At 43.9% G+C, this 15,420-nt stretch overlaps 2 protein-coding genes and 1 long non-coding RNA gene across 3 annotated transcripts in view; 1 reads left to right on the forward strand and 2 right to left on the reverse strand.

The window, feature by feature from the left end:
* Positions 1-1,645: 1,645 nt before the first annotated feature.
* On the forward strand, positions 1,646-8,487 carry LOC136427213 (RNA polymerase II subunit A C-terminal domain phosphatase-like). The gene is made up of 7 exons (XM_066415995.1): positions 1,646-1,986; positions 2,667-2,759; positions 3,062-3,170; positions 4,331-4,468; positions 5,074-5,306; positions 5,734-6,943; positions 7,228-8,487. The coding sequence occupies exons 1-7, from the start codon at positions 1,715-1,717 to the stop codon at positions 8,176-8,178; spliced, it is 3,006 nt and encodes a 1,001-aa protein (XP_066272092.1). The 5' UTR covers positions 1,646-1,714; the 3' UTR covers positions 8,179-8,487.
* Positions 8,488-12,666: 4,179 nt separating this feature from the next.
* Positions 12,667-13,580, reverse strand: LOC136426692 (uncharacterized). The gene is made up of 2 exons (XR_010754322.1): positions 13,353-13,580; positions 12,667-12,998 (listed from the first exon to the last, which is right to left on the reverse strand). It is a non-coding gene; the product is annotated as an uncharacterized lncRNA (long non-coding RNA).
* Positions 13,581-13,850: 270 nt separating this feature from the next.
* LOC136426534 (uncharacterized) overlaps positions 13,851-15,420 on the reverse strand; it is a 30,673-nt gene continuing 29,103 nt past the window's right edge. Inside the window, exons 18-20 of the mRNA XM_066415199.1 lie at positions 14,936-15,102; positions 14,132-14,250; positions 13,851-13,904 (exon numbers count right to left, since the gene is read on the reverse strand). Of these exons, the coding sequence (XP_066271296.1) occupies positions 13,851-13,904; positions 14,132-14,250; positions 14,936-15,102 (340 nt within the window). The remainder of the gene's footprint in view (positions 13,905-14,131; positions 14,251-14,935; positions 15,103-15,420) is intronic.

Genomic DNA, 15,420 nt, shown 5'->3' on the forward strand with positions numbered 1-15,420 from the left:
ATGTGCGTTTTTAAAAGCATGAAATATAAGATAGAATCTATTTTTTTATACCTTGGTGGTCGGAGCAATCGTAGGAGACAGTTTCATCTCGACTCCCTGGAGGACGTAACTGTCATGGCTGCCGAACTGGGCGTCACCTGGGGGAGGGGCGGTTCGGAAAATAGAAAAACAACTTGTCTTGTTTTCCTTGTTTAGGCCACAGCAAGTAAATTTTATGGATGACATCAGCGCGCTCATTAATTTTCGCCTGATTTTGAAAAAAAAAACAAGATTTTTTTTACCGTTCGGCAATGGTCAACATACCGAAAATAATACAATTTGTCGCAAACTACAGTCAGTGCTATCGCGAAAACGTTCTAGATGTCATAAAAAGGTATTTGAAAATGTAAGAATTGTGAAAACTCCGTACAAGTGCATTGTACAATTATTGTGTATGCAAGCTGTAACAAGATTGCTCGTCGTCACCAACTTACAGGAAGACACTGTGCAGCCCTCTTGCCAAACTTGTAATATAGTGTGTAATTTCTGTGCCATCATTATCAACAACGTGTAAGCCGATGTGCTTTGAATGAAGCGAACTACTAACAAAATCGAAATTTCATTGCCCTCCGATGATATGTCTGACAAAGGCTATGTGTTGTGCAATTGCTTGATATAATCCAGCAACGTTGAGGCTCAATTGCTCGCATTTGATGGCATGTGTTGACACAGTGTATACCTAGTTGAATATAAATTAGTTGCTGCCCAGGTGTTCCATTACAAATGAATGCCCATAATGGTATGACATGTTTACTGTTGAATCAAGGTGGTCTTATATTATATATGAAACGTCATTGGTTGAATACAGGAACAAAAGACCTGTTGGCCGTGACATCATATTTTGTTGCCACAAGTCTTGTTTAACAAGATTCATGATCTCAAAATTTGAAAATATAGGAATCTTGTTTTTTTATACCCACCTTGTTTTTTTTTCGCCCTATCTCATTAATTTTGGAGTCTGCGGAGGATGTCATCCATAAAATTTACTTGCTGTGGCCTTATTATGAGATACTGGGGGTAGGAGGGGACGGGTAAATCCTTCAAGAAGCGGCACACAAAACAGCGAATGGATCCAGTGCAAAATTTGAGGTAGTACAGGTTGCAAGGAGCTCTGTGGACCTTGATTATTTTCGCGTAAAGCTGTGACCTTTGTTTGCTTGACAGGTAAGGTCATAAAGAATATTGTGACGACATTAAAAAGCTAAGTTCAAAATACGTCAATCAATGCTATGTATTGAATAGCATGCTAACTAGTGCCTGAAATAGGTGGATATGTCAAATAGTACGCTGTATCGTGGACAAAAAAGGCGGCTACGTACGCTGACTTGTTGCGTTTTAGTTTACTTCCGGGTTTGGTTAATAGCTAGCATATACGCACACCTCAAACGAAATTTTCTTGTTCCTGCACCAAATATATTGTTTAAAACATGGCTAGGAAAGTAGCTAATCGTATACCTGTATGTTGGACCGAAGGAGCCATTCCCCAGTGTGAATTCTGCATGGTTTATCCAACTGGGACATGTACGCAGCAACCAGCCGGTCGAAATATTTTTCGGTTCGAATGTTTTGGACTGCTCAGGGGCGCCACCTAGCAGTTCACACCAAAACTGCAGTTCGTGGGGCGGCATTGTATCATCATCATCATGGTAGTGATGCTTCGATCTGCCCCGCGAAAATGAAGGAGACTGTGACTTTTCCAGGCTCTTCGACAGCCCGGCTGGTCAAATGGAAGGTCCAGCCGGGCGACAGCGTGTACCAGGGCACCGTGCTCGCCGTCTGCGGGGCCACAGAGGAGGGTAACCGAGCTGACAATGCCGAGGAGGCGGCGGACACGCAGGGTGGGAGGGGGGCGGTTGGCGCGCAGGGGAGGGAAGTGAAGATACGAGCTGACCGAGTGGGGGTCGTGCTGCAGCTGAGACGGGCGGTGGGAGATGTCGTCAAGCCGGGGTGAGTCAGAAACATGCCACGGAAGCCTTTAGGCCTACTGTCATAGACTTGAGGGTTGTAATTATCGTTATGTGTCCGAAAATATAGATTATGTTGCATAAGCATATGAGTACGAAGAGAAAGTCACTGTAAACAAAGTAAGTGGTTGTCATGGACAAAGACTGAAATAGATGACCTTTATCATCGTTCATGATTGGCTTAACAACCCCAAAGTTAGCTGATATATGTCAAATTCCACTGATCTATACACTGAATGAATATGTTTATAAACGTCTCCATAACATACATTTTAGAACTTTCCTAGAAGATGTTAACGCTACTATCAGCCTTCATCAGAAAAATAAAGCCTTGATAGCTATCTCTGTCAGTATTTTCTCATTACTATGCTGACCACATTTTCTGATTGCCTTTGTTTTCCAGTAGAACTCTAAAAACAACATATGCAGGCTTTTTGTTGACTCCATAATTTGAATCTGTAGTGTATCTGTACTTCGGCTGTTGTGTTGGATTGCAGCAGCATGTTGGCACGTGTACAACACGTACAATGTACTCCAACATGGCGCAAGTGACATCATAGAAAATACCTGGCAGCTTATACTTCCTGTACAGAACAAGTGTGTTATGCTTGAACATGGTTTACAAAGAAAAGAAAATGAACTTGTATTTGTTCAACTCCTCAGCACGGCCCTGCTGGACATCGAGGCCAAATGTCTGCACCGTACGGTGATCTGGGACATGTGTGCCGAATGTGGGGAGGACCTCAGGAACGACGAGTAAGTACGGGGATACACAGACTTGGGTTTATGAGTGGAATTAGACCTTTCTTTGTATGTCCATTGTGTAAGGATTACCCGGCACATACATCCTGTGTAATTGCATATGAAGAACACCCCTCCAGTAATGTGGCACCATGCATCAGTAACTTCACTCATATCATCAGTGATAGGGAACAGTTGCAAACTTGTCAGTCTCTTTGTCCATTTTCGTTTCGTTCTACTGATTACGTGGTCATGCAGCCAGAGGAAGGTGAAACAGTCGGTAACATCGCTTCCTCTTCCTCCCCGTCTCCTCCTAGTGGTCCATCAGGCCGTTCCTCCAAGCCCGGCTCCCCCAAACCTGCCGACACCACAGCAGCTTCAGTCAGCATGGTGCACACAGTCCCTGGACTCAGGGTTACTCAGGAGGTGAGCTGTGGGTTCCTTTATTGGTTATTAAAAAAGATATTAATCACATTCACTGGCAGAAACTCACGTCAAGTTTCATCATACCGTAAAATTCCTATTTACGTACGCACCCCTCCTAACGTACGCACCCCCGATTTGGGGACGATTGCAGGCCTGACTCAGTGAGTTAAAATGTTCAGGGGAAAAACCCTCCTAACGTACGCGCCCCCTCTCCAGCATTTCGGTGGATAGTTATAGAGGTTGACATGATCATCCTTCCGATCATGTTTACCAACTTAAAGGGTGACTGAGAAAATGTTTCTGGGTAGAAAATGTCAAACAATTTAAATATAATATTATGTATTATCTATTCTTCATTACTGATTGATTGTGTGGTAGCATTCCATACTTCATTTGCATGAAGATGTACCATACTCTCAAGCTGATATGCGATTTTTTCGAGGACGAACCCCTCCTAACGTACGCACCCCGACTTTGGCGTCTGCTTGGAGCACCTGCTTGCGACTTGAAAAGTTTAAAAAGTGCGTGTAAATAGGGATTTTACGGTATATATGTATCTCTGGCCCTCTAAGTCTAACTTTGCAGTTTTAGACTAAGATAGCAGTTCAGTAACTTGGTATGTTGTCTTAGACTGTGATCTTGTACACCTCTGTTCCATCTCATTTGTGTAGATTTTAGAATATGGGGTTTGAATCTTTGTGAAAAAGTGTCAAGAAAAGCATGTGGTGAATACATGGCTAAAGAGTACTTACTTAATATGGACCAATAGTGCTCTCCAGCACACTTAAAATTAGATCTCGAGGCAAATTTCTGCACACCATATAGCGCATTTAGCTTTACACAAGTTTTAGTGTGTTGCTTGTTGTCCTTGAATACCCAGCAAGAGACTGTCGATTTACAATATATATATCTTATTATATTGTTCTCATGACCTCTATGTTGTTTATCATCTAACTTATTTCCTTTGTATAACTGATCAACTAAAAATGTTATGTTTTGATAAAGGGAGGCCTTTACATAAGCAGAAGCTTTTTGGCCTGCCCTGCACTGTTTTATTATCTTTGTATTTCTTTCTTATGTATGTATATTTTTAAGTGCGAAATAACTAAACTAAAAAAAAACTAAAAATATTTGCACTTTTCTTGTCTGTCCGTCTTCAGGAAGCCCGTCTGCTGGCGCAGCGAGAGGAGAAACAGTTGCTGGACAACCGTAAGCTGGTCCTGATGGTGGACCTGGATCAGACACTCATCCACTCCGCCCAGGAGCCTGTAGATCCCAGGCTAGTCAACGGAGTCAGGGTAAGGCACAGAACAGTACTTGCGCTTAAGGCTCTTCTATGTTTAAAGCTGTGTAGAAGCTAAGGCTATTCAACAGTATCAAGGTAGGGCACTAATACTGTACTATAGCTACAGGGGGAGGGGGGCTCTGTAACAACAGTTAGCTAGTACTTTTAAAAGCTTTTGGCTGTTCTATGTTTGAAAGAGGAACTCTGTAAAAACTAGGCTAGTTAACAGTGTCAAGGTAGGGCACTGGTACTTTAGCTATGAGGGGAAGGGAACCTGTAGGGTAAGGCACAATGCTAGATATTTGTACACACACGCATACATACATACACACTCACACATGTACACATGCACACACATTCATACACACACATGCACACAGAGAAAGATAGATATTGATAGACATAGATATTCAAATAGATATTCAAATAAAGAGAGAACTATGTCTACATGTATATTTATGGATTATGTACAGAATTGGCTTCTTCATCTTTGGCTAAGATTCTCTGATTTCCATGCTACAGTAAGCACATCCTTTGAGGAGAGAGAAGGAGGCTTAGGATATACATGTACATTGTAACGCTCACACCTCCTGATGTAACATTTTCTGTCCACTTCAGGACATCTACACCCACGGCAGCCGGCCCGAGATGTTCACACGGCTGCGCCCGCATACCAGCGACTTCCTGGAGTACGTGTCGCAGTTCTACGAGCTGCACGTCTTCTCCTTCGGCAACCGCGAGTACGCACACAAGGTCGCGACCTTCCTGGACCCCAAGGGCAAGCTGTTCTACCAGCGGATCCTGTCGCGGGATGAGAGCGAAGACTTGAACCGTAAGAACGCCAACCTCAGGTAACAAAGTTCCGCTTATATATTATGTTTATGTATTGATATAGTATGTTTTCTGTTCTTGTCATGTTATTGTTTTTGTTTGAAAATGCAATAGACAAAGAAAATAATTTTTTTAAAGTTCTTTATTCACAACCAAGGAGTCACATACATTGTGTAACAGCCTTTTATTCCTTTTTTTGTGCATTCTTTGTTACCGGTATTCAGCAATTCACCGACCTGATGAAATTATTCATTGTCGTTTTTGCATGTTCAATCACGCCATATTACAGTTGTTACATTTTAACTTCCATTCAAAGGAAAGTATCTCTATCTGTATAGCCGGTATAACAGTTCTTTCTGGAACACCCCAGCTTCTGTATCTGTATAGCCACTCTAATCTCCTATAACTGCCCTTCGGCATAAAACAGCAGCCTTCTTGTCCTTCCAGGTCCCTGTTTCCCTGTGGTGACTCCATGGTGGCCATCATCGACGACCGCGCGGACGTTTGGGACGACGCCCCCAACCTCGTCCGCGTGAAGAAGTACGAGTACTTCATGGGCGTCGGAGACGTCAACGATCCCAATGCCTCCCCTCTCCGCCAAGTCAAGGCTAAACAACCTGCTAACTCTAAAGCAGAGGCGGGAAAACCAGACGATACAGCAGAGGACAAACCTGCCAACTCTAGAGAAGAGGCGGTGAAACCAAACGATACAGCAGAAGAAAAACCTGCTAATTCTAAAGGAGAGGAGGCAAAATCGAACGACACAACAGAGGAAAAACAAGAAAATTCTGAGCAACCAATGAACTCAAAAGAAGAGTCAGATAACAAACCAGGAGATACTACTGTTGAGGAAAATGACAAAGGAGAGGACAAACAAGGAGGGAACAACGAGAACCTTTCAGATACGAAAGACAAAACACCGGACTTGCAGGACGATGGGGAAGGTAAGGATGACGTCACAGAATCTGCGGCTCAAGACAATATGGAGGTGACTTCACATGAGGAGGAAATAAATGCAAGTTCTGATGGAAAAGATCAGAAACAAACTGTTAACGACACCTCAAAGACTGATTCTGTGGACATTTCTTCCAAGGAAGGAGAAGAGAAAAACCCTGAAGTGGGTGCCGAAAGAAAGGAGAATAAGTTGGCATCTTCAGATTCAGAAAAAGGCGAAGAAAAAGACACTATGGAAACAACAACAGAGACAGCAGAAGTGAAACAACAGACAGATGCAGAGCTTGAGTGCGAAGAGATTGGCCACATTGACGAAGACGACTATCTTCTCCACCTTCAGGACATCCTCGTTCGAATCCACCACACTTTCTACGAGGCATACGACAAGTACAAGGCGGGGTCGCTCTCTAGCGCCCCTGATGTCAAACTTATCGCCCCGTTTCTGCGTAAACAGACCCTACGCGGCGCTGTGCTTCTCTTCAGCGGGGTGATTCCAACCAATATCGTTCCGGAGAAGTCACCAGAGTTCCGAGCGGCGACTCTGATGGGAGCGCGTGTTGCTCGGAAGTTTATCCCGCCTGGGAAGGACAGCGGAAGCGAGAGCGAAAAGGGCGGGACAACGCACCTCGTGGCGGCGAACCTGCGAACGGAGAAGGCTCGGATGATCCAGGAGTGGAACTCGACACGGGGGAGGAGCAGCCAGGTTTGTTTTTTTGTTTGTTTGAACCTTTGTTTATTCATGAGGAGCTGAAATTACCAGGGAAACAGGGTGTCCTCTGGGTGTTACCTGCTAAAGGAGGGTGTCTAATTTCTTTGTTTTCTTAATGTAGGGCATCCAGAAGACACCCTGACGCCATGTTAGCTAATTGCCTAGTCTCTCCTCTCCTAACACAGGTGTTTCCCTGGTAATTATACATGTGTTCCTCCCACACATACACTGCAACCTTTTGTTTTTATAATAGCCTGCTCTCTCTTCTCTTACCCCAGGTGTGCATCGTGGACCGGAGCTGGCTGTGGTGCTGCTGGGAGCGATGGGAGCACGTCGACGAGCGCATCTTCCCCGTCCTGGACAGCTCGCCCACCGAGCGCGACAACTTCAACGCCGAGAGCGTACCACTGCTGCCGACGGGGGAGGGCAGGCCTGCAGTTGCTCCAGACACACAGCCGACCAACACAGATGTCCAGACTGCTCTAAATGTTCCTGTGACGGAAGAATCAGGAGATAGGAATGCTGGACTTGAACCTGAGCAAGACTCTGATAGACAAGAGATGGCACAAGCACAAAACCAACCAATGGACGTCCCTCCCACAACTACACAACCGGCGGTTCCTCAAATGGCCCCGGAGGAAGTTGCAACCTACGACCCCCTCACAGGAAAAAGAGTCCGGAGGCACCCTTACATGTACCAGCACTACCCCTACCCCCCTCAGCACGCAATGTACCCTCCCGTCCATGGCATGTATCCCACAGAACTAGAGTTCAACCATCCCGAAATTAGGGGGGACAACAGGTTCATCCCTCACCCCTACCCCGAGAAACCCCACAAAGAACAGAGCTCGGCAGACGCCGAGGAACCGACCTCGTCGCGTGGGCCTCGGAAACGTCGGCTTTCCACGATCGCGGAGACGAATCCGCTCATGGCGTTCTCTTCTGAAGACATTGCCAACATGGACAAGGAGGTAGAGGAAGCATTCAGCGAAGACAGTGACAGTGAGTCCGAGGGGGAGGGGGGTAGAGAAGGGGGTAGGGGAGAGGAGGATAGGGGAGAGGACAGCAGGAGTAGTTTAAGCACCAGTCGAGGTTCCTCCGACACTGGACCGAATAAGAAGAGGAAAAGGGATGAGGAGGATGGAGAAACTCGGTCCTCCATGGCCAGTAGCAGTAGCGACTCAGAGGCTGATGAGATGGCTGCTGCTCTAGAGGCTGAGTTCTTCTGAAGTCTGTATACATAATGAATGAGTGTGAATAGTTTCATCAGGTTGGTAGAGCCTCTATCTCACTTAACCCGCAACACGTTGGCGAACTCGCTGCAACCAGGTGAATTGACGAATCTCAACGAATTTCATCGATGAAAAATTGATCTCTTTACGCTTTGTGTGTTTGTTGTCTTTTTGGTCATACTTGTACGTTTTGAATGATGTTCCCATTATAAAGTCAATGGTAACAAATCCAATTTAGGATGCGGCGAGGTCACCAATGCATCACAGGTCCAGTGATATAGGGGCTTTAGTCACTGAATAACAAAAACTCTTTGTACACAACCAAGTATTTCATTCACACCGACATTTTGGTGACCATCTGTCACCTTCCTCAGACTCAGTTTACATTGCACTGCAGCTATAGGTGTCGTATACGTTACGTTTGGGACTGCATCTGTAAGCAGCGCCACCTATAGCTGCAGTGCAAAGTGAACCAGTCAGAATTGCCCTGAGGAAGGTGACAGACGGTCACTGAAACGTCGGTGGAATAAATCACTTGTGTACGAAGAGTTTTGTTGTTCTTAGGTGTAGATTATTTCTAACAGAGTAGTGTTATAGTCATGTATGTACAAAAATTACCAAAAATATGTTCTATGACTGGTCGCATTAAACTTGGAAATGCACTAGAAACTTAAAGTTGTGATGTCAACTGTATATGAAGAAACAGTCAAACATGCACAAGAAGACCACTCATGGACCAATAACATCTTATCTATGTGGACAGGTGGTCATTTAAGAGAGAATTCTCCATGTTTTCAATGTGTAAATGGGAACAATTATCTAAAGGACTACCAAAAATTGGTCACATTGGCCAGGTGGTCTTTTTGTAGAGGTGTACATGCACTTGTACAGGTTTGACTTTACTATCGTAAAGACACAAGCATGATGTTTCCATGCCATGTGAAACTTTGAATACAGTAACAAAGAAATTTAATTGGATTTCAATTTGTTACCCTTGAAATGTTGAAGATGACTTTCCAAGTGTAAAATGATCAATGTTTTGTTCTATGAAAATATACTGAGCTGCCAGGTTATACAAGATTTTCATGTTTCATTGTGAACAGAGGGCTAGAAAGTTATGATATAGTATCAGGGAGAAGAGTGTTTTGATACTTATTTGTACTTAAGGGCTTTTCTGTCTTTAAAGATTGCAGGAGTACCAATCTTGTTGGACCTTAAGAAATGGATCAGCCACAACAGACTTTCACTTAAGATGACTTTCACTTTAGATGTCTCATAAAGTCTTTGAACCATAGTACTGTAAATGCAGAAATGTTTGCAGTGGTTTTATGTTCATGGTTTTTGCGGTGAATCTTTGCCCCGAACTTAAAACCACTGCGAAAGCCATTCCATTGTGTGACTGTAGCGCTACTTTTGTTTTAAACACGATCTCAAAACCACCGTGAACACTCCATTTTCTCCCTACCACGAAATTAAATCCCCGCGAACATTTCTGCATTTACAGTAATAATTCTAGTAGTTTTGTGTAAGTTAATATTCAGAGGTAGGGGACCAACAACCATTAAGGTTTGCTAGAAAAAGTAGCAAGACTTTTCGCTTTTTTCTACAACATGTCTCTACACTTTTTTCAACCTTAGTACATATAGAAATATTTTATATCCTTGCAATACATTGAAACATTGTCAGAAGTTGCATTTTTGTACATCCTTGGTGAAATGTTTGACAACATACCATATAAACAGACTATTAACATATGAAGAAAACATGATTTTAAATTCAAGATGATCATTTAGTTTTCCCCATATATACATTTTGTACACACTTAATTTTTTAAGAAATAGACCGGGAAAGACTGTTGAGATGAAATAACCAGAAATTATATAAAGAAAAACAAGATAAAAATTTGCTCAGAAAATGTTTCTTAAAAAAAACAGTTTGACACTAGAGACACTTTTCACAAAATTTGACCTTACAAAAAGTTACTGAAACATTTTCATGTGCACACTACTAGTTTTTCAGAATAAATTGAAGAGACAGATAGCTAGAAAAAATGAATATTTGTATTATAAAGCTGCTTTCTTGTCCCATGTATTGTTTTTCTCTACAAGCTCTGCATCGCATACAGAAAGTGTACCATCGTTTTGTACCATTGCCAAGATACATTTTAACTTGATACATCTAAATAAACCTTTATCATGTGTTGTACAAAGGATCAGACTGATTTGATTTTCTTATAATTACAGGTTTGCGATAGCCAAACCTATATTGTTTTCGTAGGATTTTGGTCATGTGGTCTTGGGGCGCCGCCATTTTGTGAGTGGTATATGGTGGGAAGTGGTGACGTCATTATTTGTACTTATTGACAATGAAAACAACTATTAAGCTATATTCTCTTTATGTTTTAGTGCTTTACCTTCTTTTTGCCCATAACTAGTACATATTTTGTACCAAAGGGATGCCTTAGCAGAGACAGAACTCAGAAAAGGCTGGTTTACAAGCTACGTTTAGCCCCCCTCTCACTGGACCCACGGCACGCTGGCGGTGTCGCTGCGTCCTAAACTTACCAAAGACCAAAACGACAGTGCTACACAGCTTCCCCAACTCTATTCTTACCGGTCCGAGGCATGATTCCAAACGCTCCGAGGCATGATTCCAACCGGTCCGAGGCATTTCCAACCGGTCCGAGATACATTTCCTTACGTGCCGCGGTAGAATTCTAACCGCTCTGCGATACATTTTCTTACGTGCTGCGGTAGAATTCCAACCACTCCGCGCCAGTGAGAATTTCCTGCCCTACGCGCTGCCCTGCGTTCCTCGACAGAATTTTCTGCCCTACGCGCTGCCCTGCGTTCCTTCGCGCTACGGCACGGCACAGTCCCCTGTCCCCCACGCTCATACAGTGGACGATCCCAGGTGGGTCAAGGGTCACGCGTGTTGCGAATGTGAACAGCCAGTCAGGTCGTGTTTTTCAGTGCTTCGTTCTGACTATCACCGTCTCTAAAAATACGTGCGTACAAACTAAAAGGAAGCCCTGATTGTCAATATCAACTACAATATCAACTACAATCGACGGACAATTGGCGTTAGATATTCCTTTTTGCCCCTCCCGTGTCAGTAGATCGACTGAAAGGACGATATAGTGGGCGTTGACCCCTCTAGAAATCTGCCTGTCGTGGACTCAACATTGCTACCAGCACACACACACACGTTCACCACAAAACAATGTTGTGTAATATGCACATTAGATATTGGCCATAAAATTCATTGACAGAAACATACGGTCGATAATACAAAAGATATTCTTGTTCAGTCACGGAAAAATCCTGTTATAGCCCCAGCCATGAATGAAATCGAATGTTATAGAAATGCTATCTGTTACTAGTAGTCTGTGTTGTCCATGTATGAACTTTCATCAAATAACTCGACCATGCGATATGCTGAAAGGACTAAAAAAAACCGTGGCCAACTTGAACTTTTGCCACCGTAGGATTGTCCTGCGAGACAGGTCCGTTTATTTCAGGTTAAGAATCTGAAATAACACAGAAACAAAATGCAAGCTATAGTATAACGTTATATAAAAGGAGAGCTAGCTGAGGAAGAGAAGGATGCCCCCGTACCGATCCCGTCAAGTACACCGCCAACTCATATGATATATATACTCAAGGAGGTTTATCTATATATCTATATGACCTCCTTGATATACTATAGTCTGTAGTACTGACAGTGTCAGGTTTGAGGTCTCTTGAACTTTAATATCATAATTTAAACAGGGCCAAGCCGGTTTTATTGCTGTCACGGTTGTTGCAACAACAGCAAATATGCCTATGACACACGGCGACGAAAGTTTATATTTTCGCAGTTCACATTCGACACGCGTGACCCTTGACCCATCTGGGACCGTCCACTGTATTAGCGTGGGGGACAGGGGACTGTGCCGTGCCGTAGCGCGAAAGGAATTCTGTCGAGGAACGCAGGGCAGCGCGTAGGGCAGAAAATTCTGTCGAGGAACGCAGGGCAGCGCGTAGGGCAGGAAATTCTCACGGGCGCGGAGTGGTTGGAATTCTACCGCAGCACGTAAGGAAATGTATCGTAGAGCGGTTAGAATTCTACCGCGGCACGTAAGGAAATGTATCTCGGACCGGTTGGAAATGCCTCGGACCGGTTGGAATCATCCCTCGGAGCGTTTGGAATCATGCCTCGGACCGGTAAGAATTGAGTTGGGGAAGCTGTGTAGCACTGTCGTTTTGGTCTTTGGTATAAACTGGATTTGTCTTACCCTTGACTTTATAATGGGAATACCATTCAAAACGTACAGGTGTGACCAAAAAGACAACAAACACACAAAGCTTAAAAAGATCAGTTTTTTGTCGATGAAATTCGTGGAGTGCTTTGTCAATTCAATCGGCCGCAGCGACGCCGTCAGCGTGCCGCGGGTCCAGTGAGAGGGGGGCTTTTGTACTAGAATATAACAACGCCAGGCAGTCGTAACAGTGGGAAAGTTATCCACCTTTATTGAACTATGGTTGCTGAAAGTATGCTTCAACTGGAGGGCCTTGGTTATTTGATAGCCTCTACCAGGCTCCACAGGGCGCTGGAAAGATAGTAGAAATTTGCCAAATAGACAAATAACATGCCAGAGGAGTACTAGTTAGCTGGCCAGGGAGTATAGTTTGCGACCTAGGTCTGGCATATTGTCGGTCTATTTGGCAAATTTCTGTTATCTTTCCAGCGACCTGTGGAGCCTGGTAGAGGCTAGTTATTTGGAGTCATCTTGGATTCATGCTGTCCCTCAATTGGTCATTGAAAAGTTGCCATTACTGAAAGTAAAAGATCACAATGTTATAATATTTTCAGCTGATTATCAAATAACACTCGTCGCTAAAATGTTGAAGTCGATTTCTCAATTTTGACAACAATTGTTCTTTCAGGTTGAGCTTTGATGACTTTTTAATGCCTTCACAGCATAATCAAGGTATTGGCATAACGTAACTCGGAATGTTCGCGGTGATTTTATGTTCGCGGTAAAGAGTTCACCGCGAAAACCGCGAACATAAAACCACTGCGAACAACTCTGCATTTACAGTATTTGGTAAATATGACATATTTCTTTACTTTAAATAGAATTCGGTTACTTGTTTAATGCAATGGCCGTATATTATGAGATGCTTTACCCAGATTGTTGTCTCCTCAGTAGGTGGTAACTCCGTTGGAATTTCAGTTGCTTCAGTCTCCGGTAACTTCGATGGTGGGACGGTTGTGTTTTCAATTGGCAGCTGAAAATAGATTGGAAACAGAGGCACATACTAGAAACTAGCGTTGTTATATCGAGGGAAAACGTCGGCATATAAACATCAATGCCTGGAAACGTGTTGTTCTAAACCGCTTATACTATAGAATAAAAGGAATGAAAATACACAACCAAGTGATTTATTCAACCAACGTTTCGGTGACCATTTGTCACCTTCCTCAAGGCAATTCTATCTGACTGGTTCACATTGCACTGCAGCACAGGTGTCGCTGCTTATAGATGCGTTCCCAAAATTCCTAGACTTACCAACCTAATGAAACTATTCACGGGCGCTTATGCTATAGGTCAAAATCTAGACCTACATCCGCGGATTGGTTTTCATGTATTATCATAAAAATACGAATGATGGAGATACATTTAACTAGAGCTCCTTGACGGAAATGATCGAGTTGCAGTATGTGGTGTCAAGTTGTGACTGCTCAGTTATAGAGAATGAGAGGTGGTTTAAAGAAAACAACGATGAAATGATCTGAATGACAAGAGCTACTCTTCCACTGGTCGTGACAGAGAAGACAGATGTACAGTATTTACAGGTTCATTGTACGGGGGGAATCCCCCTAATTCTTCTTCGACAATGAACAGTAGACCACGGCTTAACGTCCCGTCCTTATGAAATTTATAAGTAATTAATGTTACGCTCACCCGGTACTCGTAGACGAACCGGAACCCCCGGTCTCCCACACTGCCGTCACTCCGGAACCGGATTCTCAGTGCTTTCGTGCTGGTGACGTCATCAGGCTTGTCAGTGCCACACCAGCGACCTGTCGGATACGTGCAAGGAAAAGCAGATTGAACGATATGTCATATGGAGGCTTCAAACTTTAGGCAAGCATTCACCCCTTAAACTGAAAAGTCCCATTCTTTAAGCCCCCTTTCCACTAGAAGGCACCCGTTGCGCGACCCAGATAGGCTTAGTTTCTACGTGTGACTCTGGTTTTATAATTGGGATGTGATGCCATTGCAAAAGTATGATTCAAGAGGCGAAAGAAAAAACACACAAAACGTTATGTGTAGGTTCGTTGCACGAGAAAATTCGACAAGTACAATGAACAGTGGACCACGCCTTACGTCCCATCCTTAAGACTGCGACACTTTCAAATAGCGTGCATGTCGGGTGAACTAGTCGGGATTCGCACACACGACCTCTTATTAGCTTAGTCTAGACAGGGTCACTAACCCCTGGACAAAACACGCTACTAAACTTCGTACACGGTAACTTTATCAGACAATACTTACTGATTGCACTTCGCACTGCAGCTATAGGCGTCGCTGCTTACAGATGCGGTCCCAAAAGTAAACTGGCCACATGTGTGCAGAGGTAGTTAAGTAGCAGTTAGTTAGCAGAAGCTAAGGCTTGAGACCGTGCTGTATGAATGAACCTGACGAAGAGGACCAAGCTTAAGGGTCCACTGGCCTAGGAACTGTGATGCAAAGTAAACTTCGTACCCAGTTGCGTCCCGTCCTCGAAAATGTCGACCCAGTCGTACCGGCAGGTGGCGAGACCCGTGAAGGACGTCTCCGTCTGGAACTCCGTGAAGGTCACGGTCACGGGCACACCTGTAGCCGGGAGGGTCCAGGTACAGTCCAGGAAGTTGTCGTACTCCTCAGGATACCTGCAATAGGGGAGGGGTATGTAAGTTAATCTACATTTAATGAGTCAATTCCTTTGTACATGTAGATTCTTCTGCTCTGTTCGTCAATGTATGTATGTTCAGCTTAAGTTCAGCTTTAGTTGAGCTTCATTATTGTTAAAACCCGGGAGTGTCCAGGTACAGTCCAGGAAGTTGTCATACTCCTCAGGATACCTGCAGAAGGGAAGGGGTACGTAAGTTAAGCCCCCCTCTCACTGGACCCGTGGCACACTGAATCGCCGATCGAATTGACAAAGCACTGAATGAATTGCATCGACAAAAATCGAATATTTTTAAGCT

The sequence above is a fragment of the Branchiostoma lanceolatum genome, chromosome 2 (assembly GCF_035083965.1).
Source record: "Branchiostoma lanceolatum isolate klBraLanc5 chromosome 2, klBraLanc5.hap2, whole genome shotgun sequence".
NCBI lineage: Eukaryota > Metazoa > Chordata > Leptocardii > Amphioxiformes > Branchiostomatidae > Branchiostoma > Branchiostoma lanceolatum.